The sequence below is a fragment of the Gekko japonicus genome, unplaced genomic scaffold, assembly GCF_001447785.1.
Source record: "Gekko japonicus isolate JY-2015 unplaced genomic scaffold, Gekko_japonicus_V1.1 scaffold400, whole genome shotgun sequence".
Classification (NCBI taxonomy): domain Eukaryota; kingdom Metazoa; phylum Chordata; class Lepidosauria; order Squamata; family Gekkonidae; genus Gekko; species Gekko japonicus.
In genome coordinates, this window is record NW_015165246.1 from 231,442 (window position 1) to 256,673 (window position 25,232).

At 46.1% G+C, this 25,232-nt stretch overlaps 1 protein-coding gene across 1 annotated transcript in view; it reads left to right on the forward strand.

The window, feature by feature from the left end:
- The first annotated feature begins 13,243 nt into the window (after positions 1 to 13,243).
- The window catches only part of APOB (apolipoprotein B), a 55,224-nt gene continuing 43,235 nt past the window's right edge, over positions 13,244 to 25,232 (forward strand). Inside the window, 6 exon segments of the mRNA XM_015410076.1 lie at positions 13,244 to 13,298; positions 16,266 to 16,304; positions 19,003 to 19,118; positions 20,533 to 20,678; positions 23,782 to 23,935; positions 24,113 to 24,268. Coding sequence (XP_015265562.1) covers positions 13,244 to 13,298; positions 16,266 to 16,304; positions 19,003 to 19,118; positions 20,533 to 20,678; positions 23,782 to 23,935; positions 24,113 to 24,268 — 666 coding nt within the window.

Here is a 25,232-nt window from a genome sequence, read left to right on the forward strand (position 1 = left end):
CCTAGCCAGGCCTGGCCCCAATGAGTCCTCCCTCAAAACAGGCCTGGAAAGGGCCCTGCCTCTGCCTCCCCCTGCCTTTTACTGATAGAACCCCCCTTCCTTTTTACTCACAGAAACTGAAAGCTGGAATGCTGTGGTTACCTAGCAGCAGCCACTGAAGAAATCTGTTTTTAAAGCTACAGGTGCTCCTTTTATCATTATGACCAGGGCTATTTTTGGGCAGGAACGCACAGGAACGGAGTTCCGGCTGGCTCCCAAGTTGGCCACGCCCAGCAGGAACTCATTAGCATAATAGGCCACAACCAACAGCAGAAACTCATTAGGATTGGCTACATTAGGGGTGTGTGGCCTAACATGCAAAGGAGTTCCTGCTACAAAAAAATGGCCCTGGGTTTTGACAACAAACAAGGTAAACAGAATAACAAGCAAAAGGTGGGTGTAGCTGGATAACCACACTTCTGGTAACGTGTGGGTGCGGCCTAATGTGCTAATGAGCTGTGCTGTCAGGGGTGTGGCCCAATATGCTAATGAGTTCCTGCTGTTGGGTGTGGCCTATTATGCTAATGGGTTCCTCCTGGGCTTTTTCTACAAAAAGAGCCCTGATTTATGACAGTAAGACACAGGGAGGGAAAAACAAACCTGACCCATTTTCTGCATTTTTAAGCCCCCAATATATGTTTTTTGTTTAGATTCCACATTTTTCTACAAACCTGAGGCCATTTTCAGGTTTGTAAAAAAACCTGTCTTCCCTGTTCACAGCTATAGTTACAGGATTTAAGTATCCAAAAATTTGTCAGGTTCACTATTAGAATATAAAATGACTACCACATAAGCTTTCGTGGGCTTGAGTCCACCCCATCAGATACTCTTTAGCTAGTGTTGTTAGGAGAAATTCTCTTCATTCCTGTTGACCCAGTTTCTCCCTGAAATCCAGCAACTCATTTATTTTCCTCTTTTTAGGAATTTTGGGGTCTGTTTTAAATTAATTCCTTTCTGATCAAAACAGAAGTTTAAAGAGAGGAGGGGCAGGAAGGAAGGGTCTACAAAATTTCAGGGCTTCAGAGGCAGGCACTGTCTTCCCAAACCTTCCTACAAGGGTTGCGAGTTCTGGGTTGGGAAATGCCTGGAGATTTTGGGGGTGGAGCCTGGGGCGAACAGGGTTCAGGGTGGGGAGAAACTTCGGCAGCATATAATGCCATAGAGTTCACCCTCCAGTTAGGGTTGCCAGCTCTGGGTTGGGAAATACCTGGAGATTTTGGGGGGCAGAGGCTTAGGAGCAGAGGTCGATTCGGGGGAATCGCGGGGGATCGCCGTTCCCCTGGGTGGGAAGGCAGAGAACTTTTGCAGGACTTCTGTGTGCGCGCAGAGCCCAGCTGGGGCGGTGGCGGGGGGGAGGCAGGCGAGGCTCTCCTCGCGGCGCAGCCCGGTGCCTGCTGAAGAAAGAGGTCCCCGCTGCCACCCCAGGGAAGGTCGCTGGTTTCGGCTGGCTGCGACCCTCGCTTCCCGGAACGCCTGTCCCCAGGGGGGAGGGGGCATCGGAGGAGCGCCGCTCCCTGGCGAGCTGATGAAGGGGGTGGGCCGGGGTGCCGCCGAGCAGCGTGTCGCTCTCACGGGGCACCTGGGTGCCCTTGGCCCCCATTGCATCATTGGCCCAGGGTGGAGCCAGGCGCCCCTCGCTGCCGCCTTCTTCCCAAGGAACTACAGCCGAGGGGCTTGTCCGGCTCTGCCAATCAATTGTGGCCGGGAGGGTGGAAGGGGGGGCAGTGGGCGCTCCCCCTCTCCTGCCCTCCCCCTCCCTCCCGCCTTGCGGGAGTCGCGCAGTCCAGAGCTCGGGTGTCTCTTGTCAAAGTAGTGAAGATACTTTTCGAGCGAAGAGACTTTTAAAGGAGGAGGGGGGGAGAGAGCTGGAAGAATAAAGGGCAGTCCAGGGACTGGAGCGCCCTAAGCTGGCCGGGAACTCCTGGGCCTTGCAGGAGAAACGCGGGGCAGCGATATGGGGGAAGGAGGGGGACGGTGCCAGCGTCCCATGTGCCAGGGTAGCCCACTTGTAGAAGTTGTCGAGGTCCTCTTTTCTGATTCCCTGCTTTTGCAGTGTCTACTTGTATGTAAGTCCCCCTGGAGTGCAGTGGGATCAGGCTCTCTAGGAGGTGTCCTTAGGCTTGTAGCTAGATTCAGGTGGGGCGGCCTCAATGCTCCCTCTAAGCTATGACACATTTCCATTGATGTCAGGGGGTGTGGCCTTATGACACACTTCCGGTGATGTCAGGGGGTGTGGCATATGCTAATAAGCTATGCTAATGAGTTCCCCTAGCTCTTTTTCTACGAAACGACCCCTGCTTAGGAGGGACTTCAATGGGGTATAATGCCATAGCGTCCACCTTCCAAAAGGGCTGTTTTCTCCAGGTGAACTGATATCTCTTGCCTGGAGAACACTTGTAATAGCAGGTGATTGGCAACCCTAACTCTCCTAAGCAGTCTTCCCCCCCCCCTCCAGGGGAACTGACCTTGGTCATCTGGAGATCAACTGTAATAGCAAGAGATCTACAAGTGCCAACTGGAAGTTGGCAACCTGCTGTTTCCTACCCTCCTGCTAGAGCACCACCCTGTGATGTGTAACATATAAAAAAAACCCCTGCAAGGACTGAAGTTACAAAAGGATAAACGAAGGTGTAACAGAAAACTATAAGGAGAAATCAGAAGAGAAATGAAAGAGAAACTCCTCTTTCGAAAAAGGAAAAGAGAATAAGAAGACTGATGCTTCATGTTCTGAAATAGAAAGTAACTAACGCAGGACCTAACCACATATTGCTTTCTAGGATATGTAACTGTGCCTGGCAAAAACAAAGCAAAGCTCATGGTGGGGGGATTTCGAGCAGAGAAGCAGCACCCACCTGCCATTTTGCTACTCCATAATTGCCTTTCCCATCCAATTCTGCCAGCAAGATTCTAAAGGAGCATGAAAAACCAACTACCTGGGGTGGGGGTTTAATGTTGAAGGAGAGTCATGTGACTCCTGGATTCTGGGAAATAGAAGCTACTAGGAGTAAGTCCCATTGTGGGAAGAAATACAACGAGCTCTAGAAGGAAGCTCCAGGTGAGTGTCCTGGCTGTTGGTGGGGTGGCAGAGGGAAGGGAAAAATAGAGGGAGGCAAGCCATGTTTCTTTCCTTCTGCTTAGCTAAAAGGCAGGGCTACCTCAAATCATTTTGCTGCCCCAAGTGGGTAGTATGTGAGGACAGCCTCATGGTAACAGGTATGGTTCCCTCCACCCCTGACTTATGTTTTTTTGTGTGTGTGTGTGTTTTTTTGGGGGGGTTATGCAGTGACACCTAAGGTAGAAAAGCACCTCCTCCTATGCCATGTTTTCTGGGTTCCAAGGGTCTGGAAAGTGGTTCCCTAGCCAGTTACATGGTTGCCAACCCTGGATTGGGAAATACCTGTAGATCTGAGGGGTAGAGCCTGGGGAGAGCAGGGTTTGGGGTGGGGAGGGACTTCATCAGGGTATAATGCCATAGAGTCCAGTGCCCAAAGTAGCCTGTCTCCAGAAGTACTGATCTTGGTCATCTGGAGATCAGTTGTAATAGCTGGGAAATTTTCTGTAGGGGAAATGATGTGCTGTGGCTGGGAAACACGGTGATTTTTGGGAGATCTCCAGGCCCCACATAGAGACTGGCAACTCCAGTGACCATTTAAGGGAAGATTGGGATGTGTATTTTACCTCAGGACACATTGAATGATTCCCAACAGCAACAGCAAACTGTTTAGAATGTTAGAGGCAAAGGCCAGTCAGGCCGCATATGCAAACAACCTCTGTGTTCCAACCGGCTATGGGGGGAGAGAAACAGCAAACTGTTTAGAATGTTGGAGGCAGGACTCAGGCAATGCAGCCAGTGCATAGGGAGTCCTTCTGAGTGACAGATCAGGGAGCCAACTGATTTGGGAGTGCATGGAATGTTCAGCAAAGTGCCACCCAAAAACACAATTATATATAAGGAGAGATTAGAGTTAAAATGACTGTCACCCTTGCGGGGACCGGAGTCTCCTAATCTAGTTGTTCTTTTTAATCAAACACACATGTTACCTTTTTATCTGGGCTGGTTCTTTTCTCTGAGAAACCAAAGAAATCCCACTATAGTAAAGAAAGAAATATATATTATGAAAGCCTCTAAAAACAGGAAATGTTGGAATAGGTATCAAGGAACCTGTTGACTCCACCCATGAGAAGACTCCTATTTTCTCATTCTTGTTTATAACAGGAAAAGAAGTGAACCAAAGGAATTTCAGTTCCCTCATCTACATGTTCCCCAGTGTAGTGAATCTTCCAAGTAAAGAAAGCATCTGTCCATCCTTGTCCAGATTCAACTAATAGAAAACAAGGGTGCAGGGCTTGGCTCAGGTCAAAGAGAAAGGAATGGAACAAGGCCACATGAGGTCTATAAAAGTGTCTGTGGGTATGCCTTAAGGGAATAGCAACCTTTGAAACTAGAGCTGGAAGACTGCCCCCCCCCACTGCAGCATTTACAGTAAACAGTCCCATGACTGGGCATGGCTGGTGAGTGTACAGCAACTAGGGTTGGTTGCCAGGCATGGTTGGGGCAAGGACATGGGGGAGTAAAGATGTTTTCTGTGTTACCATTGAGTTTCCCATAATTCCTAGAGCTACCCTAGTGATGTAGCAGTGTAAACAACATTGCCAAGTTTTTAATTTTTTTTCCTCCTAACTAGAGCAGCCACCAGAATGCCTTCCACCATAGCAGGAGGCCTGGCAGAACTAATAGAAATGCTGTCTATGTTGGTCCAATCAAATCAAACCTGGAGGGCTCAGCAGATCTTCTATCTTCTAAGGTAAATGCCTGCCCTAACTTGATCTGGATGTCCCAGCCTAGACTGATCTCATCAGGTCTAGGCTGCTAAGCGTGGTCAGCCCTGGTTAGTGTTTGGATGGGAGAGCACCAAGGAAGTCCAGGGTTGCTACGCAGAGGCAGGCAATGGCCAACCACCTCTAAAAGTCTCTTGCCTTGAAAATTCTACAGGGTCACCATAAGTCAGCTGTGACTTAAATGCCTCATTAAAAATAACAACCTTTTCTCATAATAACCTGCTTATTTTCCTGAGTATGAACACTAAAACCGCATTCAGACATCACACAAAGCTCTAGTTTGCTGCAGCGGGCTTTCCCTTGGGCTCATGAAGTCTTCCTCTCCCCCTTCCTGGCACAGAATCTGAATAAGGGTTCCTGAATAAGGAGCAAGCGGGCTCAGGGCGGCTTACAGCATTCAGTAAAGTAATCATTAATCATTCAACAATAAATAATAATTCATAAAATCCAGAGCTGCAGGTAAACATTTCTGATGGCAGCTTAACAGTTTCTAGTTACAGCTCCTGCTGCGCTAATGTTAGGAAGGGCACATTTCTCTTACAGAGACCCGAGTCAGCTGGTGCTGATGCCAAGCTGGTAAAGGCAGTGCCCTAAAGCAGGAAGGCAAATTGGGCAGATTAAGCGAGTGAAGCAGGAAAGGCCAATGACGTTTGGCCATCCACCACCTCAGCCCAAGGCCTGGTGGAACAGCTCCATTTTGCAGGTCCTGTGTGGAATCCCACAGGGCCCTGATCTCAACCAGGAGCATTTTCTACCAGGCGACAAATTCCATTTCCCTGTGGTGTACAAGTACCACCACTCGTATGAACTGGAGTTTTGTTCATGCCTCACAAACCCAGATTCTAAACCGTGGTTTATTTGTGGTTTCGAATCAAACTCTGCTTCACCACAGTGTCTGCATTGCTATGTCATGAGAAACTGGGGTTGTTTCAAGCCAGGAGTGCTTAGTCATGCTTCATGCAAGAATAAAGGGAATGGAGTTTGTGTGGGCACAAGAAACAAAGGACACGAGTGTCTGTCATATCTAATTGCTGCTTAAGGTGATGTCTGAATGCAGTTCGAAAGAGTGTCAAAGTAATTCCAAATGGGTTTTGTCTGCTAAGTAAATATGTAAGTATTCTGTTTCCTTTGACAAAACCTGTTTTCAGAGAATGGAAAAAAAATAACTGCTAAAAGATTTCTTCCAGTTACTAAATAACTTCTGTTTCCTGCATTTCCTTGACACCCACTGTTGTCAGCAGATAATCTCTAACCTCAAATTACAATTTGGAAGTTTATCTAAACAATAAAGCAAGTTTGTCCAAACAAAGAAGAAAAATAAGGGGGGGGGATGGTATTTAGACCTTGTATGGTGGTGGAAAGTGCCATCAAGTCGAAGCTGACTTATAGTCACCCTGTAGAGTTTTCAAGGCAAGAGACATTCAGAGATGGTTAGCCATTGCCTGCCTCCATGTCATGCCCCTGGTATTCCTTGGAAGTCTCTTATCCAAATACTAGCTGGGGTTGTCCCTGCTTAGCTTCCAAGATCTGACAAGATTGGGCTAGCCTGGGCTATCTAGGTCAGGACCTAGATCTTGTACAGACTAGTCTACATGGTGCTTTTTGTGTCTACAAGAAAATGTTCTTGTATCAACTTCTAAACAGGATCTGAGAATTTAATTAGACATTTTGCACAAATGTGTATGTTCAGGAGTGCCATCTCCAGATTGGGAAATTCCTGGAGATTTGGGGGCAGAGACTAGAGAGGGCAGATTTTGAGAAGGGGATGGAGTTCAGGAAGGATGTTATATCCCTCTAGGACTTGAGTTTCTCCAAGACACTAAAGATGTATTATGGGGTCCACCCTACAGACCTCCTATTTACTCCAGGGGTATAATGTACTGGGTTCAGACATGTTAGCAAGTAATAAGCTCATATTTATTAATGAAATTCAGCTCGACTAAAGACAAACTAGCCGGGTTTGAACCCTGCTTTTATCTGTGCAGCACCCAACACCCAACACACACCCCACTCCCGTGATTGGCTATTTACAGTGTAAGAGTCCATCATAGGTCAACCTTAGGATCCGGGCAAACCTATTGGCCCACACTAGGATCCTAGTCGGCTATTGTTCTAAATCCTGAAGGTGCAATAGACTGTATGGCTTCCTTAGCGCTACATGTCCAGACATGTCCGTATCAATACATAACACCCCTCCCCCCATGATTTGGAACCCTTAGCTGACATAGTCTTGGAGGTAGGTTGGCCTGCGCCGTTCTCTGGTCAAATGGTGGAGTTCTGTTGGAGGTGCGGCAGACTCTGATGCGGTGGCCGGAGTGGGCTCACCCTCTGAGACCAGAGGGGTTCGCGGTGCTGGCCCGTCTGTTTCCTTCTGTGGTGGCTGGCATTGGTGACCCAGCTGATCTCTCGGCTGGCTGCTCCTGTTTGCCACTGCTCATTGGTGCGGGCCTCACATGCTCCATTTCCTCGGGGCTCAGCAGGTCGTCATCACTGTCCTCCGGTGTGGCCGTTGTGGGTTCCGCAGGACGAAGGCAGCCACAGAGCTGGTCAATATGCCGGTGAAGCCTTTGTCCGTCTTCTGTGGACACCTCATAGGATACTGGCCCGGTCACTCTGACCAGTCTGGCTGGGATCCACTCTGGCCCCCTCACGAAGTTGTGGGCATACACTGGGTCACCAGGGAAGAATCCTCAGGGGGCCCCTTGGCTCTCTTGGCCTGCACTGTGCTCCGGGGCCCAGTTGGGGTGCAGCCTGTCCAGGTGGGTAGCTAGCCGCCTTCCCATTAGGAGTTCCACGAGGCTGCGACCTGTGGTGGTGTGTGGGGTTATCCGGTTGTTGAAAAGGAAGGCTGCCAGCAACCCTGTACGATTCTGCAGAGGCCCTGCTTGGTTGTCCTCACCATTCTCTCGGCCTGGCCATTGGTCACAGGGTGGAAGGGAGCTGAACAGATGTGTCAAATAGCATAGTACTTTATTAATTCTTGGGATTCTGCTGATGTGAAGGCTGTCCCGTTGTTCATCACAAGCGAGTCGGGGATGCCATGTGTGCTGAAGATTCGCCACAAACTGTGGATGGCGGCTCAGGATGACATAGATGCAACTGGTACCACCTCTAGCCACGGTGAAGGAATCTACTAAGATGAAGAAGAGCTGGCCCTGCGGAAGGAGAATGCTGTGAACTCTGGGCCCACCCGACTGGTGGGCCACCCCCTCCCCACCCAGTCCAGAACATGGGACAGCACGCAGTCCTGAGAGGTGTGGAGGGACACAGGTTACCTGAAGGGGCCAGTCCGTCAGGTCCTCAAGGAGCAGGATCTGGTGACGGCCTGGAACATGGCAGCTTGTTTTGGGCCCCAGACCCACTTGGCCCGTTTATCGAGCAGACAGTGCAGGGGCTCCGTGATGGCGGCTTTGTGGGGCAAAAAAGAATGGTAGATGTTCAACAGCCCCAAGAAAGCCTGGAGTTCAGCCTTGGACGAGGGTGGTGGAGCGTTGACAATGGCGATTTTATCTGGTGTTGGATGAATGCCCTGTGTGTCGACCGCAAATCCCAGGAACTCTACCCGTGGCACCCCCAGTAACACTGCTCCCGCTTCACCTTCAACCTGGCCGTGTGGAATCGTAGGACAGTGTGCAGTCTGTCGGCGAAACGTTCGGGCGTGGGGGCAGCGATCAAAACGTAGTCAAAGAATGGCTGGACCCCGGGGATACCGTTAAGAATACAGTCCATTAGGTTTTGAAAGATCCCCGGGGTGACGCTCACCCTGAATTGCAAGTGCCACACCTGAAAAGCACCCCAATGTGTGATGATTATTTGGGCCTCGGCCATGGCATCGTTGACAGGAAGCTGCTGGTATGCTTGGGCCAGGTCCAATTTACCAAAAGTCTTTGCGCCCGGCAATGAAGCCAAAACATGACTGACTACTGAGACTGGGTATGTGTGGTCTTGGAGGGCTTTGTTGATAGTACACTTGTAGTCCGCGCAGATGCGGATGTCCCTGTTTGGCCTGACTGGCATTACTATGGGGGTCTCCCAGCAGGCATGTGGCATTGGTTCTAGGACTCCTTGGGCCACCAAGCGGTCCAGTTCCCCATCAATCTTGGGCTTGAGGGTGAACGGGACACTCCTGGCCTTTAAATGGATGGGCTGCACTGCCGGGTCAAGGGCCATGGCCGGACCTGTGTAGCAGCCCAGCGTACCATAGAAAACTGCTGGGAACTCATTGCACATGTCCTGGAAATCGGATGGCCACACATGATGCACCCCAGTTATTCCCAGTCCCAAAGGTGTGAACCAGGACAGGCCCAGTAAGCTTTTGAGTCATGCCTCAACCACTAGTAGGTCTAATGCGCCCTTGAAATGTTTGTATCCCACCTTCATCGCCAGTATAATGTACTGGATTCAGACGTGTTAGCAAGTAATCAGCTCATATTATTATTGGTCTGCACTAGGATCCGAGTCGGCTATTGTTCTAAATCCTGATGGTGCTCTAGACCACATGGATTCCTTAGCGCGACATGTCTAGACATGTCCGTATCAATACATAACAAGGGGAATTGATCAACACTCTCATTCCTGTGGGCAGAGTGTAGATATGCAGTAAAGTGGAGCACAAGCTGTTTAAAGAATAAAGTTGGTTTATTAAGAAGAGAACAAACTTTGTTAGCAAGAGGAGAGAGTAAAAGAGAAGACTGTCTAACTAGCTAGGAGAGAGTCAGTAATGAAGAGAGCAGGAGCAGGAAAAACCCCAGCTGAGTCGATCAAGAGACAGGAAGGAGACTATTTGAAAATAGTTGTAGTTCCCCTTCCTATATTTTTCTTTGTAGTTTGTAGTCTTATTGAAAAAATAAAAATACCCCTCCGGGGATTAAAAAAAAAATGAAAATAGTAGGAAGTCCCTAATCTCACTATGCTAATTAATGTTCTCTCTGCTGCCCCCTGTAGGATGTTCTTGTCATTTTCTTTATCTATGAACAATAGACCTTGCATATTCCAACAATTCCAAGAGAACCCCAGGCCCTACCTTGAGGCTGGTAACCCTACGTGTATTAGAGCACCAGTGCAGAGAAGCAACTTCAGGAGGAGGCAGTTTTAAGCAGAGAACTGCACATTTCAAGTGCTCACTGCATAATATAAGCAAATACATCATGTATTAGAGCTCCCAGGACAAGGGCACTAGTAGTGTCTATTTCATGTGCTAAATGGCACCCTGGTATAATATTAGGATTGTTTCAGGCCAGATGTGATTATTCTTTATACCCTTATACCCCTATTGTTGGTTATTAGGAGGAATTAAAGGAAAATAGCAGCTTTACACAGAGTTTCAGCCTTCCAGGCCTATTGAACGGGACTGAACTGCAAATAGTCTTAAGCACTCTGAGGTTCTGTGATTTCATATAGAATCTATCTTCGAGTAGGCCTTTGAACTAATGTTATTATCTCCCCTAATACTCACGTACATTGAAATCCCTTGCTCCTGCCCTGCTGAAATCTGAAATTGCACCCCTGGCCATTTACTTTATTACTTTTTTATTTATGTTTGATATAGTATATTTGACTCTAAGGAATAGCTAAAAGTCATTCTGTGGAGAGGTATATGGGTCCCATTTTACAGTACTTTACAGTATTATGCTCCCTGCAGCTGTTCTAAAGCAATTGGGACAGTGAAGTCTCTTCCCCCTCCCCCTCATATTACTCAACAGAACTGGGATGTTTACCTCTGATCAAAGGTACAAAAACTGGGCTTTATATAGCAACAAGATCATCACCATAGCTCATCTGTTCACCACTGAGTGGCTGTGTGGGGCAAAGAGTCCCCTACAACAACATGCTCTGTTTTGTTTTGAAGAGGTGAGGAGAAAGCAAAATGTAATGGTCAGATCCTATTTGATTAGTTTTTAAGGAATCCCAAAGACAGCAGAGGACTTCAGATGATCACAAGGGCTGAACGTTCTGTCCCCTCCACCATGTTTGGAAGATAACATGAAACTCAGTCTCTTCTTGCTGACACCCATATGACATAATCTCCTCTACACATTAAAAAAATCTGAACCAGGTCAAAAGGCATTACAAATGATACTGTGAATGTTCACTGTTTCCTTTGCTGGTAGGGTTGCCAGCTCCAGGTTGGGAAATTCTTGGAGGTTTGGGGGTGGAGCCTGGAGAGGGCAGGGTTTGGGTAGGAAGGGGCCTCAGCAGAATATAATGCCATAGAGGCCAACTGGTACAAACCAGACTGGCCAAATAATATCCAAATGCAACAGTGTATGGATCCTTTGCATTTTTTTTAAAAAAATCATAGTTTGATTTGGATACAGTGGGACAGTGTCAGTAAAGAAATATATTCATTAAATTGTAGGGTCTTGAGTCAGCAATTGCAGAATTCATCCTACAGTTGAGTTCAATTTGTGTCGGGCAACTCTAAGACTTAACTGGCATCAGGGATGGATGATGAAGAAATAGCATTTCTTTATTACACTGATTTCAGTAAATCATGAAGACATCCTTAGTCCTGATCTCTTATATCATATACAGTTTTGGCATCTCATCTCAGACAAAAGATACAATGGAGGAACTGGAAAGGATACGGGAAACAGCAGCTAGGGGCCAGACTGGACATGATGGCATCCCCAGGTCTGACCCATGGAAACTGCTATACATGAGCCAAAAAGAAAGACTTCCCAGCAAAGCGTATAAATAAAGGAAAAGCTGTGAAATGGGACACTGAACAAGGCAAAAAGCCCATTATGGTATGAAACAATTGGAATGATCAGTAAGTGCAAATTACAATATGCAAAGAATACAAAATAGAGTAAATATACAATACAAAATTGTGAATAAACGTACAGTGAAGATCCCAGGTACTAGCTTCATTTTGAGTATCTTCTTCTTCACGGACGTTTTAATATACACGCTAAAAATACAGACAATAGTATTGCATAATGTGTACATTTTATGTAATAATATTACATAATGTGCCATTTTAAATTCTAATGAGGTAATTTAAAAATGCAACAAGGACCCAATGAGATGATTTTGTTGTGCTAAAAGAGCCGTGGTAGCTGTTTCAGCACTGGGGGGGGGACCAGACCACCTCATCCTGCTGCGCTGCAGCCCCGTGGCATTTTAATTGCCTTATTAGGTTTTTAAATGACACCGGCATCAAGGGGTTGGACACCATCAAGTCTAGGTTAGTCCTGACCATGCAGTCCGGGGGGGGGCAGAAAGGGCCCTGGCTCCCAGCTGTCCCCAGGCCCCATCCCCTGACAGTTGGGGGGAACAGAGCAAAAACTGACTCAGTGCAGTGGCTGCTTACCTGCCCCACTTCCTCTCCATGGCTGCTCACCCATACCACACAGGGACCGTGTGCATTTGTTCCTGCTAACAAGCAAGTGACTCTGCATATAAATGGTACCAATATTTATGTTTACCACTATATGTTCTGTTCAGTTTTTGCACCCCAAACTGCCACTTGAAATTATGACTATCCAGTCTCTTGTATGTGGTCCTGTGATTCATTGAACACACTGGTGTGGAAGCCTGCAGTATAGCCCTATAAGAGGGAAGAGGAGGAGCCAGTGGGGGACAGGCAGGGGGGACAGCAGAAACCAAAACACCATGGAACAGAAAGAAAAATTCCATTCCACTAACAGTGGAGCCTTCTTCTGGGGTTTACTGTTCTTTCTCCAGATGAAAGCTCCACCATTCACGGAACAGAATCTTTGGCTTCAACCCCCTAGGGTGCTAAATAGTGGACAGAAACTAATACATGTTTTGAGGTACCGTAAGATCCCTGAATCTGACTGCTGATCCGGTTTGTGTGAGCATCAGGCTTTATGGGGGCCAAGCTGTGTTGATTCAAGGATGCTTCACAAGTGATTGTTTGGTGGACCACGTAACTACATATACCTAGCTTCACAATATCCTTTCTTGCATTCCAGTATTCATCCCAACTCAGAGGTGCCATCAAGTGATGTTCCTAGCACACAGAACACCCTGCCCCTCTAAAATATAAGCTCCCCTTCTTTGGGTAATATTATAATTTACATGATTATACCCAATGCTAAATGCTCAGCAGGCTGGCTGAACAAGGTGCCTTAGTGATTGTTTTGCCCTTCCGTGCCTTCTTCACGCTGCCGCTGGCTGAACCAGCCCTGAGTGGCCTTCTGTGGATATTGCAAAGCGGCTCCAGGACTCTAACCTTTGGACCTAATGTAATTTGCTCTGAACTTTCTAAACCGTTTGGCTCAGCTGCTTGCAAGGGAGTATATAAGGACAGGTCCAAGAAGGAGATGCTCAGTCTCTCTGACGCTGGCCAGGAGGAAAACAGGAGAGGGCGGAGGAGCCAAAGGGTCCCTCGCTCAACATGGGCCCACCGCAGCTGTGGCTGCTCCTGCTGCTCAGCAGTGGTGCCCTGGCACGTGAGTAGCATCTTGGCATGATTGTGGAGGAGGGGAGGGGAGTACTTGATGGTGCTATCCATGAGAGATGATCATGTATATGACCTTGAGACTGACATGGGCTGGGTAGGCCAAGAAGAATCAGCAGATCACAGTGATGTGGATGTTCCCTTGTTTTGCAGCCTGTTGCCATGAGGGATTGTGACTTCTTGTTAGATCTTTTGAAATCTGATATGAACCCATATTCACTGCATTTGGTGCGTGACTGATTTATTTGACATCCTATATGCTGTTAGCCTGGTGCGGCTTTTGCCTGTCTGTATGCACTGTGCCTGGCCCCCTCTTCTCCTTTAAAGAGGCCTTTGAGATTATAACCATTTTATTGGTCTGCGGTGATGTGATCGGGTGGCACAATTTGCAGGATGGTATTCGGTGGCAGGACTCCACGTCTGTCAAGGGACTCGGTTTATTAGATTTTGATCAGTCCCCATGGTACCGCTTTGTTTTGGAATTTCTCTATAGAGGGGGAGGGGAAAATCAACAGTCTGCCTTAATAAAATGGAACAGGGCTACTAAAACCTTGAGATTTAAAAAAGGAACAGGGCTACTAAAACCTTGAGATTTTTTAAACAAATGCACGGTACACCATACTGACTAGCATATATGTTGCGATTGGTAGCTGCAAGCCTGGGGACACCCTAACGGGACAGTCCTATGGAGATATGCTTAGGAATAAATCCGAGTGGATACAGAGGCTACCGATTTCCGAGTATATACACATAAGCAGGCTTTGAGCAAACGTAGCAAAAGGGAGCTTGGACTCTTGATAGTTTATACCCTGAAAATCTTGCTACTCTCTAAGGTACTATTGGACTCAAATCTAAGAGAGCAAACAATGTGCATGATTAGGGCGTCAGTCCAGTTTAAGTCAGTGATCTCACTGACTCAAGATTACAGAATAATCCTAACTGAATACCCATCAGTTTGGATAGAACTTGTTTCCCAATGAGCATGCTTAGGATCAGGGTGCAAGCATGGTGTAGTTGCCTGCGGTGTAGCTTCCTTTTTTGTCTGATTGTTCAATGTATTTTGGGCAGCGGGACTGTGGCTTATACTGTGGCTTGGAAACTCAGACCTATTGAACAGGAAAGTGGCTTGGCATATTATAGCTGCCCTAAGCGTAACTTGCGGATTCACTGGAATAGCAACATATCAGCTCCTGGATTTAAAAAATGTTTGTTTAGATACTCTGCTGGATAAATGGGTCCTTTTAAGTATTCAGGCAAAGCCTGCAGTTAATCACCTACCAGTACTGTCTACAGTCAGATTGCCACTGAAGAGCAAGAGTCCTTTTAACAATGTCCTATCCTTTAAAAGCAAACATTTTAAGAAGTCTTACTTGCTGAAAGCAGAATGTTCATTTGTATGGCATACAGATAAGATGGTTTGCAATATGTTTATTTTCAATTACGCAGTCGGTTACATCTACTGATAACCCTGCATTTTTCTTACTTGTGCATTGGCTGGCATCCATCACAGCATTTCTGGGGATGGAAGGATTTTGGCATTGTGGTACATGACTTTCTTGCCTCCCAGCTCCTGCTACAGCCCCCAATTTAGAGTTGCTAACCTCCAGGTGGGGCCTGGAGATCTCCCAGAATTAGAATTCAATTCCATGCGACAGAGATCAGTTCCCCTGGAGAAAATGGCTGCTTTGGAGGGTGAACGCTATGGCATTATACCCTGTCAAGGTCCCTCCTCAAACCCCATCCTGCCCAGACTCCACTCCCAAAATCTCCAGATATTTCCCATTCCAGAGATGGCAATCCTAGCACAGATGGAAATCCTGTCTATGGAAATGTTCCAGTGGATCCAAGTCATTACAATTCGCTAATGTAAAAGATTGCCCCTTATTCATTCTTATTAACCCGAGGTTTATAAAGTGAAATTAGCCTGGCAGCTCAATCTACAAATCACTTCAGTCAATATCTTGTCTCAATTGGACCCTGCTTTAGGCTTGTGAAGTCAAATAAATGGTCTGTGGAAAGTGTATGGTATCTCTTAGATTCTCATATCATTGGGACGATGGTTGTCCTTTTTGCATTTCTGTTCCAGTTCTGAAAACATCAAAAGACTTACTCCTCTGTAGCCTCGCTATACACTACAGGAGTCGGGGGGGGGTGTTAGACCAATTATATCCCCAGGACACTGTTCCCTCTAAGCTGTGGAGTCTTGTGACCAAAAATTCTACTTTGTGAGCTACTGGCATTAAAGTTGTGAGCGAGCAATTTGGCTACTGCATAAATTAGTTTGCTCTTGAGCCATCCTTCCTGAGCCAAGACAAAAATGTGTGAGCCAGAGGCTAAAAAACTGTGAGCTAGCTCACACTAACTCAGCTTAGAGGGCACACTGCCCCAGGACCAAATTTTCTGTAGTCTGCTCTCCCCAAAGTACAGGCATTAACCGGGTACTTTTATCGCCCTGCCTATAAGCTCTTGCAAAATCTTTCCAACGTACAATTGTTGCAAAATCCCACACAATCTTCCTCTTTATGGCTGTGCTGCTTCTACAATAAACCAGTGATGAGAATGAGGGCCACACCAAGAACAGACCAAACAACAGGAGACAATCAGTGCAGTTGGGAGAATGAATTTTAATTCACTCTGAGACTCCCACACATTTCACATATGCTGCATCAGGGGGGATCTGAAATAAATGCAAGAATAAATAAAAATCTTTAAAAGCATTCATTTTAAAACACACTTTTAAAAGACAGAAATTCAAAAATCCCCCTGATGAAGCATATGCAAAACACACAGGGGTCTCAGGGTGAATTAAAATTAATTTTCCCACTACACTAATTGTTTCTTGTTGTTGTTGTTTTTTCATTGTGATAAACTAGGCATTTTACATTTGGTTCTGGATACCAGTTGCTGCTGGGCTTGAAAGGCAGTGTGAAACTAATTGCAATTTAATTTTCCTTTACAGAGCATGAGAGGTCAGAAGGTGAAAATCCAGCTTGCTCAAGTAAGCCCTTATCCGTTCCTTTTATGCCAGACCTTGTTTCAAGTTGCCCAGTGACTTCTTGGTTGTATCTTTTGTAGAGTAAATATCCACACACATGAGGGAGTCATTAGCCCACTGTGTTTTCTGTAGATGTCCAATCTTGTCTTGTTGGGAAATCAGTTCTGTGTGTAGAAGCCTGCTGCGGTCAGCACTGATTGGTTAGACACTGGTGGCAGCCCCCCTCCCCACAGAGCAGTTTTTAAACTGGCTTCTCCACACATGTAGTGGTTAAGAGTGGCGGTCTCTTGCATTGTACAGAGTTTTGTTAGTGCAGTTTTAAAAGTTATTTCGATTCAAACAAAATTAAAAGAAATAATGTACATTTTATCCAAGGTGCAAGCAGGCAAATTCTGTTCTCACTTTCCCAACTAATTTCCCACTTGCCTGTCAGTCTACACTGAGATGTTACAGTAAATGTCCAAAATATGAGGAGGCTGACAATCATATGTGAATTCTAGTAATCCCAGGCAACTTTTTGAATTTCTGAAAATCTGAGACTCACTGAATGCTGTTACCTGTTATAACTATTAGCATTCACATCGGAATGTCCCATATGTGGGCCAATAAAATAGATTCATCTGGAGTTGGACCCTGGTTTTGGACATTTACATAAAATAAGAGCTTGAAAATAAATGGCTGACAGATTGAAATATGAACATGACAGAGGTCAAGAAGCAGGAAATGTTGAAGAGCAACCTCTGTAAAGAAACATGTTTGTTCCTGACTTCTTGGCTTGATACATAGTGTTCATATTGAGGGTCAAAGTATATGATGAGCTGGTGGTTTGCTATCTTTCCACGATAAGCTTTGCTTTTCCTGGTACAGTGCTTTAGCACCATCTACAGACCATCGTGACTAACTTGCCTTTTCAACCCCAGCTCAGAAAAAAATTACGTATTGATCACTTTTCTCTCAACCATTTCGAAAAATTGGATCCAAGACCATTCAATCCAATAGCATTCAATCCACATTTAATTAGAAAAAATAATTAAGACAGTAGGCATCAGTAGTGGAAAGAACGATCCCACAAACAGCAGAGGAAACAGTTGTGTTGTCCTGTAAGTACAGGAGGCAAAACCGTCTTCTCATGGGAGCAAGTGTGAGGCAACGAGATCCATAAAGTAAAGTCTCTTCGTGCCTACTGATTTGTGCTATAGGAGTCACGTGGCAATACCAAGAGGAGTTATACCCTTCTAAGCCCATTGACGTTAATGGACTTGGAAGAATATAACTCTGTTAAGGATTACGCTTGAGGGAAGGTGTCATGGCGTAGCCCAATCTTGTCAGACCTTGGGTGGGAGACCACCATGGTCTCTGCAGAAGGAGCCAATGGGGAACCACCTCTGCTTCTTACTTGCTTTGAAAGCCCCTTGCTGGGGTTCCCATTAATTGGTTGCAACTTGACAGCACTTATGTATGCCAGACTGCACTGTCAGTGTATTTAAATGCCTATTTGGCAGCTGTATTGCACACATAATGATTAATTGCTTGGCATAATCTGGACTGAATTCAAAGGTTGTTTTCCAGTGTCATAAGTCTCTCTGTTGCCAGTGGAAGAAGCGGGCCGCTTCTGCCAATTCCACTCTGGCTTTAGCTCTCTGGGCTTCCTCATATACTGCTTGAGGAAAGGGAACGCTTAGGAATGGCATAGGATGTGAAGCAGAGGCGGTGTGTGCAATGTGAGGTGGACTGGCAAAAATCACTCACCACCATCCGCTGGTAGAAAATGATCTTTATATTTCTGCCCAGGTTATTTTCAGATAGATGCTGTATACTCTAGATTCTCTTGTCTGCTGCCCTCGAGAATCTTTCCAGCTGGACCTACGGTTGGAGCTGACTGCTCTCCTCACTTGTTGCTGGAGATGTGGTGTCTGGAATAGGTTTCCTCATTGGCTGAACTGCACTTTTAGAGCGATCAGCGCTGACCATCTTTTCCATAGTATTTGAATACTGTAAAAGTCCTGTGCCTACAGGCCCTCCCCCATGGAGAAGCCTTTTTTCATGTAGAGCCACATACAGAAGAGGAAAGAGCACAGCAAAACTTGGTTTCACACAGACATCCCCCTTGCTTGAAAATGCTGGGATTGATTTATATGTCGGTATATTAATAATCCCTCCTGCCAACCTAGCAGTTCGAAAGCAAGAAATTGCAAGTAGATAAATAGGTACCACTTCGGTGGGAAGGTAACAGCGTTCCGTGCACCTCGGTGTTTAGTCATGCTGGCCACATGACCACGGAAACGTCTTCGGACAGCGCTGACTCTTCGGCTTTGACAGTTTTTGGTGCTGCACCCACACGCACAAAAATAATGCATGAAGCGGCACTTAAAAATGAAAAAGTTAATATTGGGGATTTCCAGATTTTTCAGATTCATAGTTCTGACTATGATGCAGGGGGCTGTGAGTGGGAAACGAAACACCTCTTAAACAGCTGTCTATAGATCTTCAAGCCCTTGTTCATGTTTCTGTACACAATTTGCTATATGGATCAGGATTCAACATGCCAAAAAAGTTCCCTCAAGAAAGAGAAATACCCAAAGAGCTCTAAAACCTGATCTCTTCTTCTTTTTTTAATTTGTTGGTATTTTGCAATGATTTAAATCTGGAAAAAAGTATGTGTCAATGAACAAATGCATGCTTTCTTGATTATACCTTGTAGGAGACACAACCAAATTTAAGCACCTCAGAAATTATGCCTTCAGCTATGAAGCAGAAACAACAAGTGGAGTGTCAGGAACAGCAGATTCACGGACTGGCTCCAAAATTAGCTGCAAGGTAAGGAAGGAGAACTTGAGTGGAATATTTAATAAAGGCAACAGAACCTCTTTTGTCCCGATGGTTCCTTTGTATTTGTTCAGAAACATGTCACAAGTAAATCCCCTCATATAAATGATTTCTCTACTCCAACACCGTTCACTGTAATTTGTCCCCCACAGCAACTGATAACCTTACACACAGACACAGCCCCACACACTGGACTGCAGTTAGGGAATTGCAATAGTCTGACTATCCCCCTGATTTTGATACAAAGGCTGAGATTGCAGTGGCGAAGTGCAAACTTATTGATGGAATAGTAAAAAGGCCCCACATGTTTTGCCATAGCTTTGCCAGGGGATCTAAAAAGTTTATAGACACACACAAACTCATACATAACAGTCAAAATGCAAGATATTAAAACACATTATAAGCAACCTACATGAATGAGCACAACTGAGCATAACTTCTAATGTGTCTTTAATATTTTGTATTTTGACTACACCACCATTAACACCGTGGTTGATGTCAAATCAGATTTAGCAAATTGCAGCACTGATAAGAAATAGTTAAACAATAGTTTGTGAGCTTCCTAGAGGTAGTTGGTTGGCCACTGTGTGAACAGAATGCTGGACTTGGTGGGTCTTTGGTCTAATCTAGTGTGGTTCTTCTTAAGTTCTAAACTCTGAGCGATGTACAGTTACTCATGAATATCAGATGGGACTAACAATGCTTGGGGGTAAGGGAAGACAACATATATCAATTAAATCACACACATGTTTTTATCGTAGTCAACGGAGATAGTCAGCAGCAAGGTCCAGGCGTGTTCCAGCTGCATTCCTTCCCTCTGCGACGCTTGATGTCGTCAGCGTTGTCTCAGTCGCAGCGCACCACTGCCACCGTCTGGCCGAGTGGCCTATTGCAGGCTATTTCTTGCAGCGTAGTTCTTTTTCCGGCTTACGGATCTTACGCGCAGACCATCCGATTGGCTAACAAACCTGAGGAGGGTTGTACCCACCCTCTTTAAGGAGTGGTACCCATTTTATCTACTCGCCGAAGCTTTTGAACCGCTGGGTGGACGGCGAGCTGGGGACAAAGACTGGCAACTCACACCAGTGCGGGGCTTGAACTGACAAGCAGTCCTGTTCAGTTCAGCTGTTAACCAGAGGATAAATCCCCTGTGCCACCGCCACACTCCACCATGGCTACCTTTGAGAAGAACAGGAAATTCACATGTAAGAGGAGAAGGGGGGTGAAGGAGCATGTGAACCCTGCAGGGTGGCCTCCATCTCCTTCTTATGTTCATGAGACTGAGATATCTACACTTGCTGTTATGATCAGTAGATTCCCACTCTCATAACACTTAACTGCGGGCGGTTTGTTGCAACCAGTCTTAAAGCTGTGTTATTAATCTGTTATACTCTTTCTGTTCCAGGTTGAGCTGGAGGTCCCACAACTATGCAAATTTGTGTTGAAGACAAGCCAGTGTAGCCTCCGAGAAGTGTCCGGCATTGACCCTGAGGGAAAGATTTTGTTGAAGAAGTCAAGGAACTCAGATGACTTTGCCACTGCCATGTCCCAGTAAGAAAAAAACTAAATGATCTTCTGTGAACACCTTATTCTTTTGTTGTGTAGCTTTATGATCCTGCCCATCTGCTATGAAGATACAGCGCAGTGGTGTTCAAAAAGCAGACCTATGGTTGGAGCCTCCCTAAAATTTCCTCACATGCAAGGAGGGGATTTTTGCCAGTGCCTTCTCCTGTGGTAGATTACTGGCTCCCTCCAGGCTATTCTTGATTACCAATTCCCCAGGAGTTCCCCATGAGCAGCGTTTTTGAGGGCATTTGGGCATGCAATGGGAGGGCATAAGCGAGAAAGTTATGCTTCTGTGGACCAAAATCTATTCGCAGAAATTTTAGGACAGATTCAAGACCTAGAGAACAGATTGATAGTTTTAAATGGTATCCCAGAACAGATCTAAATGCTTATCTCCTTGAGAGTTTTTTGACTCAGCCATTAGTGAGACAGTTGACATCCCATCACTTGTTCCAGTTCCAGGTCAGCAACACAGAGCAAACTGAGTCTGATTGAGTAACCAGGCATTCCAAAAAAAAAGCTCTCACTCACGTGCCTCCAACAGGTTGCTTCTCTCTGGGTGCATTCAGACGGGGGCTTTACATCGGTATAGGTGCCGGTTGCAATCGCTGTACTCACCGGCGTTCAGACGGCGAACATCTGCCTCCTGTCCCTAACCGATGTAGAGCCCTTTACACCGTTGCACTCTGCCACTAGGTCCCAAGCAATGTTTCCTCTAAGCTGTGGAGTCCCATGAGCCAAAATCCTACTTTGTGAGCGACTGGCATAAAAGTTGTGAGCAGGTGATTTGGCTACTGCATCAATTAGTTGGCTCTGGAGCCCTCCTTCCTGAGCTAAGGCAAAAATGTGTGAGCCGGAGGTGACAAAACTGTGAGCTAGCTCACACTAACTCAGCTCAGAGTGAACACTGGTCCCAAGTGGTGGTATACTGAGTGCAACGGTTGCTTTCAATCTTCCCCGGCGTCTGATCGCTCTCCACCGGTGCCTAGCCATTTCCGTCGGAAGCCTGAGGCTTCCGTTTCCCCCCCGCCATATATATCTTTTAAACAGAGCGATATGCGCTTGGGTGAAGCTTCGCCCTGAGCGTTTGTTAAAAAAAAAAATCCCTTACTTTACCTATCCGGAGGAGTCCGGGACTTAAGGGAGGCCAGTTTGGGCTTTAAACTTTAAAGGTAAGTCCTTACCTTTAAAGTTTAAATGTAATGGGGGGGTTTTGAGCATGTGCAAAGATCGCCATTCTGTGAATGGCTGCCTATGTGCATGCTCAAACAACCGGCGACGCCTGCAGCGTGTGACCGGGCGTACAACAATGGGAACCGCAAAATGGAGGTAAGTGTGATCGCGTTTCTGCCGGCATAAACTGTACCGGTTCCAACCGGTGCAGTTTATGCCGGCAGAAAGCTCCCGTCTGAACGCACCCTCTGTGTCTCTAGTTCACTGAGCAAACTAAGGCTCTCAGTGGCAGTACTTTTGTGTCTCATGAACAGGGCCAGCATCAGCATACCCTCAAGTGAGGCAGCTGCCGGGGTCCAGAGCTTCTGGTGGGGCCCACTGCAAATGATCTCCACAACATACCATTTCCTTGCTTGCTCACTTGTGAGTGCTTCACCATCCATGTGTCCAGCTGCACACATTTCCCAATGTCATCAGGGAACGGGATGCGGGCAGTGCAGGTGGCTGTGAGCATGGGCAGTGGGAGGCCTTGTGTGCTGAGTAGAGGAAGGATGCACAGGCAGAAAGTGAGATGCATGGGTAAGTGGGTGGGAAAGAAGCCCCAGGGAACTTTCTGCCCAAGTTCCTCCCCCCCAATCTGGAACTAGCCCTGAGGTGTGAGAGGCAGGTCTCGTTCTTGGAAATGGCTGGGTGTTTGCTTGAAACTTGGACAGTGGCTCTAGCTGGGAGCCTGTTCGTTTTGCCAGCTCTGGGCTGGAAAATAACCTGGAGGCTGGCAACCCTAGAGCCTGACTTGGAGCAGGAAGAAAAAAGCTTAGAATTAATGGATCTCTTTTTTGGGTGGACCACACACAAGAAAGGAAGAATTGCTATTCTTATATAGCATAATTATTGAACATCCTGCTGATTTTTCACAGTTAGAAATGCAACTTTGGTTAAGAACAAAGGAAAGCTATTGAAACTTATTAGAAAAAACAAATTAAACAATATGATAGTGCTTTGTTAACACCGGCCACATAAACATTTTGCTGGGTCAGCAACAGCATCATGTCTAGGGCTGCCAAGTCCCCCCGGGGGGGGGATTTTCCCCCGCTTTGGAGGCCCGATTTCCGCCCCCGCGGAATCGGGCCCCGGGGGAAATCCCACCCCCGTGTGCACGTCACAGGAAAGTGATGTCATGACGTCGGGCACGCTGGGAGTGGGGCCACAGCCATTTGAGGGGGAAACATAGAGTTTTCCCCTCAAATGGCTGTGGCCCCGCCCCCAGCATGCCCGGCGTCATGACGTCACTTTCCTGTGATGTGCATGCGGCGCGCACACGCTCCAGGAGCCACCCGAGAGTCCCCCGCCAGTGAGGTAAGTTCGATTTGGCAACCCTAGTCATGTCAGCCAAGGAGCAGGCACAGCTGTATGTGAGGGAGGAAGAGTCACACCCATTGTTATAGCAGCACAACTATTTTTGTAAAAAAAAGATGTTCAGCAGTATATATAATATAAAAAGGAAATGCCGTTTCATCAAGTCATACTTTTTAAAGCCTGTTGATTGTACTGAGCTAAGATGGTTGCAGTTTCTTTCTCAGTACTTGCATGCAGTGTTGAACGCGTTTCCGTTTGGCCCACGTATTTGATCAGAAATCTACCACATCTCTGGCTGACAGCAAACTATATAATAGAACTGTGGAAGAAGAAAAAAATTGTCTCAGAATAATGCTTTCTGAAGGCAAGTGATGGTTGGGGAAAATGAAGACGATGGGCTTCCCTATTACAGGAATTTGAAAACAGAGTTCACTTGCATTGTAGTGCACAAAGTTCCCTATCTCACTTGGTTTTGGAACATAGTATATCAAGCAGTAATCTTGACTGGTAAACAAACCATTTAGTTCCCAAAAATATCTTATTTATCTGTTTTGGGCAGGTATGAACTAAAATTCACCGTTCAGGATGGGAAGAAAGTCCAGCTATATCCTGAGGAAAATGAACCCGTACACATACTTAACCTCAAGAGAGGCATTATCTCGGCTCTTATAGTGCCAATGGAGACAGAAGACAATGTCCGTACACTTTCTATGGTAAGTTATGTGGTTATCAAGCATCTTATTTGCCTTGGAACTTATTCATTGAGACCCATTTGTGAGACCAAGATGAAGTCCTTCAGTCAATGGGGGATCTCATGGGGGGGTCATCAAACTTGATTCCAACTGAATTTGAAGATACAAATAATATTATTGATGTTTCTCTCATTCAAGGATACTGTATACGGGCAGTGTGACAGTGAGATTGAAATAGAAGCCAGGAAAGCCAACACAGCTGCAGAAATTGCAGTCAGAAGAAATCTGAAATCCTGTGATAACTTCAAACCCATCAGAGACTATGTCAGTCCAGTTGCCCTCATTAAAGGCTTGGTAAGCAGACCAGGGCAGTGTGTGGGTTTTTCATTGTATCATATATTACTGGTACCATAGACGTTCAAATATCATCACCACAGGTATCCTCAGGGCTATTTTTGGGCAGGAACGCACAGGAACGGAGTTCCGGCTGGCTCCCGAGTTGGCCACTCCCAGCAGGAACTCATTAGCATAATAGGCCACACCCAACAGCAGAAACTCATTAGGATTGGCTACATTAGGGGTGTGTGGCCTAACATGCAAAGGAGTTCCTGCTACAAAAAAAGCCCTGGGTTTTGACAACAAGGTAAACAGAATAAGAAGCAAAAGGTGGGTGTGGCTGGATGACCACACTTCTGGTAACACAGGAGTATGGCCTCATATGCTAATGACCTGTGCTGTCAGGGGTGTGGCCTAATATGCTAATGAGTTTCTGCTATTGGGTGTGGCCAATTATGCTAATGAGTTCCTGCTGGGCTTTTTCTACAAAAAAAGCCCTGGGTATCCTAAAGCTACACTTCCCAATCTTTCAGTATACTGTGTTTGGTATGTTTTTATCTCACCCTCCTTTGAAGATGCTCCACAAGGTTTAATATGGTTTTTCCTTCCCCATTTTATCTTGACAACCCTACAGAATAACTGTCCCAAAGTCACCTAGTGAGTTTCATAGCTGAGTAGGGAACTGACTCTGTTCTACCACAATGATTAGAGTCCAACATCCTAACCATTATTCCATATTAGCATTCAATCTGCTGATGTCTCTTTCTGGAAAGAAAGAAAAAAAAGAATATCTTCATTAGGGCCAACCAAGATGCACAATGTGTTAAGTGAATTGTTAAATTATGCGTAACATTCTTCTACCAGTTTTTTTTAAAAAGTACAGCAGGGAGGGGAAAGATGTTTTTGAGCTCTATCTGCACTTTGCTTGAGTTTTCAGATGATAACAGAAGAACCTGTTTGCTGCTTAAATAGGCCCTGTGCA